Here is a 6,861-nt window from a genome sequence, read left to right as displayed (position 1 = left end):
TTTGCTAGGAATTCTATCTTTTTCATAGGATGGGATAGCAGCAGCAATTTGAGCTAATTAGGTTTCTATCATCTTATTAAAACTAAGCTGATTCTTTAAGATAGAAGAAAATTCATCCAATTTAGCATTTATATTTTCCAACATATTGTCATGAGCATGTAGTTTCTTATTAAGACAATATGTTCATGATAGCATGTGGTAGGTGGCAAGTGGTGACAACCTTGTCCATCCTCTGTATTCCAACATATTCATACATGGCTTTGAGTGTCTCTTGCGCACTCACCTTCTCATAATGTTCTACTCGCTTCGTGAGCAGATCCATCTTAGCTGCAAGTATGTCAATTTCTTTAATTGAATGCATGCCTTGTTTATGGGGTTGGAGTCGATCGTCGCTCCATCCTTGGTAGGAAACAATCTTCTTGATCAATGTCTTTGCATCTACAACACTTAGCGAAAAGAATGCTCCACCAGTAGTAGCATCTAAATGGCTCCTATCTAATGGTACTAATCCATGGCAGAAGTTTTAGATCAAAAGCCAATCTTCCATGCCATGGTGCTGGCATGCAGAGACATACTCTTGCATTCATTCCCAAGCTTCAGGAATTGACTCATCTGCTAGGTGTTGAAAACTAGAGATTTTATTGCACAGAGATTAGTCTTCCCCATGGGGAAAAACTTAACTAGAAAAGTGTTGGAACACTTGTCCTAGGTATCTACAGCGTTGTGGTTAGACTAAAACCATTGCTTAGCCTTTCCTAACAAAGAGAAGGGGAAAAGGCAAAGATGTATAGCCTCTTGGCTCACTCCTTTAATGGTGAAGGTGCTACAAATCTCCAAGAAATGTTGGAGGTGAGCATTTGCATTCTTGTGGGCTTTCCCACAAAACAGACTAGCTTGAACCATCGTAATTAACTCTGGCTTAAGCTCAAAGTTAGTGTCCCCATTGATAACATTGGGTCTGGTGGCTACATTAGCAGCCGAGGGTGCAGAAAAATCACAAATGGACTTGTCGCCCATGGTCGTGGAGGGTAGTGATAGGATTTGAGGAAAAGGGATAAACTACTTAGGATATCTAAAAACCTAGCTAGCAAGTCTAGCAATATAAATCCAAGGCCAGTTGCTTTCCCCAGCAACAGTGCCAGAAATGCTTGTTGATATTTCTTAACGACTATTGGAGGATTCTATAAGCGCACAAAACTATCGCATAGCACTTCGCTCGGTGAGTACCGAGTGTCAAATTTATATTTTCCCACAGGAAGGCGAAAGGCTAGAATTTATATTTAAGCTAAGAATTGCTAAGGTAAAGCCTAAGTTAATCCTAGGTAGGTGAACGATAGTGAAGGGTGAATATGAACTACCTAAACTAACTACTAATAACAACCTAACCTAGAGATAGCTAGGTGGGAGAGCGAGCGTTTTATCTTTCTAGTAACTAAGGTAAACAAATGACTAGGAGAAATGCAATAGTACTTTGGGGCACAACCCACCTACCAACTAGGAGAGTTAAATAGACAAGGTCTGCCATAAGCCCTACGATTTAATAACTAGACCTATCGTCATGGAATACAGAGGATAGACAAGGCTGTCACCACTTGCCACCTACCACAATCTATCCGGATGCCTAGCCGTATCCACAGGTAATCTATAGCCTAAGCACCACGCTTAATCTACATATTTACTATTTTGATCTGAGCTCCGATAGAATGAGATCAAAGTACCCTTACCAGATGGTGGAACCGGTACTAACAAATAGCTACTAATTAAGAGATAACCTATGCTACTAATGCCAAACCACAAGCACCTAAGCTCACTAATGATGAACACTAATGACTAAGTACTTAAAGTAAAGTAAAGCAATAATACTAGAATAAAGTACTTAAATAAATATTGAATAAAGTAAATGCTGAAATGAAAGAATTACCAAGGAGCTATACCAGACCTAGAAGATTCTTTCGTACTCCGAGAGCAGCTCCGCTCTTGCTCTACTCCACTAGTGACTACTACTCTATAGCTAAGCTAAGCTAGAAAGCTAAGAGAAGCTTGGAGAGCTTGGAAAATGAATGGGGCACTTCTCCACCGAGCTCCACACCCTCTATTTATAATGTAGAGAGGCATGCGGGTACTTGTAGGTAGCAGGGAGGTCAGTGGATGTAGGGAGGCACTAGACGGTGGCATAGGGGCATCGGTCGGCCCTTGGATGCACTGCCTTTGCATCCAACGATGCTGGCTGGCTCCCAATTGCGGTTATGAAGCCAACACATGCCAAAACTTGGCTGGTAAGGCGGTTCCAAGGTCAGTTGGAGCCTCCAAGTGTATGATGGTGGGCTGGTGGATCCACGTCAACTCCATCTTGTCCATCAGGGCAAACCGACTTGAACCAACGCTTGACATTGCTTCTGGAGTAGCTCCCATGGATCACTGACGTGGCATAGTGCCAAGGTGGCACTTGGTAGGGCCAGGCGGCGCCCAAATGGGGCCGAGCGACGCTTCCCTATGGGCCTTGGTGGCCCTACCATGTCCACTTGCTTCCTTGATCCATGTTTGTCACCATTTTGGCCTATTTTTGTCATATTTCCGGCATACAAATAATTCTACAAGCACAAGTGGAACTTGGTGAATTATAAACAAAATTCTACACATATGATGATGATTTACCTCACTTTATCATGCTTTTAGGTGGAATGTTGATGGTCAAAATGGGTGTTAGTGACCGTCAACAATGACAAAACTAAGTGTAACAGGAAACTGCTTCCTCTTGAACTAGAACAGGAACATCTCATCATCCGAGGGGCATAACAGAATCTATGGTAGGAAGATTTAGTTTCTGGCTTGGTCTTTGACCATAATTTCTGCATCGATTGTATTTCTTTGGTACCCTTGAACCACCAGCCTGGTTCCATTACAAAGTCCACCCGCAGGGTTGATGTTTCTTAGCAATATGATTAGGGACCCAATCTTGAGCTTTAACACATGTGGAGGGAGACCATTGGGGGTCAAGGTGTTGAGGAACTCAAATGGGTAGTAGTTGTGTGGATCATCCACTGCACTATCAAAGCTATGGTACACCATCTCATTCCCTTGGAAACAGCTTATTATCTTCATGTTAATCATATCAACCCAGTCGTTCCACATAGATAATATTGCTCGTGAGGTGATGTAGCTCTTGTTTGACATATTGGCATTGAGGGTAGGGAATATGCATTCAATTAATGCATCAAGATCACTGTCTTCACCGATCTATGGTATGCATATATCATCAGGAAGGTAGATTTCACCATCACTATTAGCCTCCTCAGAGCCTCCCCCAATGCATAGCAAGTATTCTACAAACCATGGGTCGCTCTTTGCCCTCATGTTGTGCGCAAGTTTGAGATGTTGCATGGAATTCCAAAGGTACGACATCCGTAGTGAGACACCGACTACTTGAGCCCTTGACCCTCTTTGAACAACTAGGAGAACCTATAATCTCCACCGAACACCATAGTCTCCCCCCAAATGGTAGGTTAGGACAGTCCATGATATCACAGAGTCTATTGTCCAGTGCCTCAACACCTTGCCTCTTCATCATCGTCACCTCATCCCAAATAATAAGGGATGCGGTCTGAAGCAGCTTGGTAGTACCAATCTATTTTGTGAAGATACAAAACGCCCCATCATCGAGGGTGAGGGGAATCTTGAAACTCGAGCGGGCGGTTCTGCCACTAGGCATTATTAAGGCTGCAACACCAGATGTTGTCGTTGCCACGACAATCTTGTTTTGACTACGTTGAGTAGCAAGCAAGGCTTTGTATAGATAAGTCTTTCTAGTACCACCAGGTCCATCCACAAAGAACAAACCCCCATGATCGCTATCTATAGCAGACATAATCTCATTGTAGGCAGCCTGCTACTCCTCGTTAAGGGTCTTTGATAGTGTCATGTCATCAACACTAGCCTCCTCAAAATTCTCGCTGGGAATATCGCCAAACGGATCATATGTGTCATCAATATTAGGAAGTGGGTATATCTTTATGTCCTTCTACATTGATTCTAACAAGTTTCGAATATCTATGAGGACCATCTGTTCCACTACAAAGCTAGACTGGTTATTGTGCATGTAGTCCTCTAACATTGCCTCCTTGTGCTTTTCCTAGAGTTCTAACACATTGCTCAGCTCACAAAATACCAAGATTGTTGCAAATAGCCTTCGTAGTGCATATCGAATCATCCATAGAGTAGCTTCAATGAGGCCCTCATGCAGTGTGTTGTCCATTTCAATATGGCCCCTTCTTTCTACAGCTTCATGAAAAGTCGATAGGAGTACGCTAGAAACTATCCTTAAATCAGTGAACGAGGTTGCACCAGCCACATGGTTTAGAAGAACCCTAAGATAGTAATGTTCCCCTTTAGCCGGATTGGCACATACAACTCTTTCAATTTGTCTTAAATGATTCTTTTGTGCCCTCCTAATCCTTGATTTTCCCTATGTCCCACTTGTAGTACTCAGGAAAGTCCTGATACAATATACCACAAGCATGTTCAAATGTGTTGTTCTTCTCGAAGTAGGCTATAAGCATCAACCTTTGAACACCTAGACAATTAAGCACTCATCGAACACCCTCGCACCGGTGAAATGACACCATGTGCATGTCAAGAAGATGGAGCTGTAAGGACAACACCGAAGGGGACCTATCACTTATACCAAAACCATATATCCTCCACAAGGCCTCTGGTGGAGTTACCCATCTAGCATCCCTGTACTATTTGATCTCATCAATGTTTCCTTCATTGTCCTCCTTGTTAGCCTCTCTCACAGCCATAGACGCATGGTCAACCATGACCAACAACGGTAAGTAACGAGGTCTTCCTACCCCTGTTCCTTGACATGAAATAACTTTATTTCTATCTCAACCATGTCCATTATGTGATTGATAGAAAGTGCTGGACCAAGCAATCAAAATGCATCAGCTACACCTGCTCAACCATTATTTGATGACACCGGTAATTTGCACTACTTTTAACATCCTTTACATTATTTGCTTTCCTTTATTGTTGCCCAAGCTATAATATCTCATGGCACTATGCCGATCACAAACGATGATGAGGGCGATATATTCTAAGATGATGAGGAAGAGGATGAGGGATACCTATTTGCTAGGCAAGGTAATTGTACCAAATACCGAATACCTTTCTAAACATCCACTCCTTTATCTAACCTTTATTTTTATGTTCAAATGTCATTTCAATAGAGGAATAAGACAATGATGTCCAAAGTGATACTCCTAAGAAAGACACGACTTCTAACCCTGAAGTACTTGACCCGTACGACAAGGTGTATAGTAACATGCCTAGGGAGACACACATGCTAAAACATGTCCTAGATTGCCACCACTGTGGTGCGAAGAGGTTTCTAAAAAAACCTCATGGGTTCTATTGCCATAGTGGAAAGGTCGAGCTGAATACGCCAATCATACTAGACCAACTCATGAGGCTTTAGATGAGCTCCGACGTGGATGCTAGGCACTTTTGTAACAATATTAGGTTTTTCAATGGCCACTTCTCTTTCACTTGCCTCTATTGTCCACTACTACAGATTGACTTATCACTATCGCTACTTTCACTGTTGTAGTGATAGAAGCGAATGTGTTATGCTTCCACCACCGGTTGGACCGATAGTGAGGCCTCCTGAGGAAGGAAACTAGCAGTTGAAACCTCTACCACCCATGGTTTAATGTGGCAGTGGTATTTTCTCCATCGCATGAAAAGCTAAGCCGACTGGATAGGTGTTCTTGCTACCGGCCCTACACGACCGTTTGGTCTACCGATGGTAGTAAATTGAGCCAGTTTTTCCCAACTACCCACAACACAGTTGCATCACTATTCCACTTCTCCATCCTCAAGGTTGGCACATTGCTCCTCTCTCCTAGTTTATGTGAACCATTGCACGCCTCGCGTAGCGCCACCGCCACCTCCCACATGGCTGGCGCATTGTTCCTCTTGTAATTTGTGTGAACCATTGCACACCTTGTGCCGCGCCACCACTAGATCCAAAGGCAAGGGTAATGCTTTTGCATTGCACTTATGGATCTTTGTTAGATTATTTTCCTCTTTAGTGATCTCATTACTAAGGAAGCTCTCATCCTACTGTACAATGACGATCGTAGGCTCTTTGAAATGGAGGCAGCCCCCAACAACAGGAATGCACTAGCCAACCTCGCAGAGGATGTTGTTCTAGAGATCCTCCACCGCCTCCCCGCCTACTCCTTGTTATGCTGCAAATGTGTCTGTCGCTCCTGGAACCACCTCATCTCCAATAACCATATGGTGCTGCCCCAGACTGTGGCCGGTTTCTTCTACGACGGTGAGAAAGGTGAACAAAACTTCACCAGCGACATCGATGAATGCCCTGACTTATCCTTCTTTCCCTTCCCCATTAATAAAGTAGTTGTCTTAGATTGCTACAATGACCTCATCCTATGCTTGTGCATTGAGGCTGCTAGATCCTGCTATGTCATCTGCAATCCGGCAACTAAGAATTTATGGGTACTACCGCCTAGCATCCATGTTGTTGTTCAGGCTCGATTGGGGTTCGATCCGACAGCCTCCTCGCACTTCCATGTGATTGAATTTGTGGAGGAGGAGGATGTGGAGTGCCTAGGTGTGGAGATCTACTCATCTCAAACTGTAGCATGGATCTATCAGGAATCTAAATGGGGCCAGGACATTAATGATGTGATACGTTCAAGATCAGCAAGTGTGTTTCTTAATGGTTGTGTGGACATTATGGGGTACTCTTTGATACTTGTTGTGGATATGGAGGGAAAGACATGGAGGAAAATTCCTAGGCCTCATGGTACTCTACCCTTCATCCATCAAGCTTAG

General features: G+C 43.4%; 1 protein-coding gene and 1 non-coding gene across 2 annotated transcripts; both read left to right on the top strand.

Annotated features, from left to right (window-relative positions):
* Positions 1 to 545: 545 nt before the first annotated feature.
* On the top strand, positions 546 to 654 carry LOC136455710 (small nucleolar RNA R71). The gene has a single exon (XR_010759187.1). It is a non-coding gene; the product is annotated as a small nucleolar RNA R71 (small nucleolar RNA).
* Positions 655 to 6,153: 5,499 nt separating this feature from the next.
* On the top strand, positions 6,154 to 6,861 carry LOC136454754 (F-box protein At5g07610-like). The gene has a single exon (XM_066455056.1). It carries the CDS (start codon positions 6,154 to 6,156, stop codon positions 6,859 to 6,861), a length of 708 nt encoding a protein of 235 aa, XP_066311153.1.

Source organism: Miscanthus floridulus, chromosome 5, assembly GCF_019320115.1.
Source record: "Miscanthus floridulus cultivar M001 chromosome 5, ASM1932011v1, whole genome shotgun sequence".
In the NCBI taxonomy this organism is placed as follows: Eukaryota; Viridiplantae; Streptophyta; class Magnoliopsida; order Poales; family Poaceae; genus Miscanthus; species Miscanthus floridulus.
The sequence above is the reverse complement of the archived record's forward strand: the minus strand, read 5'-3'. Positions and strand labels throughout refer to the sequence as shown.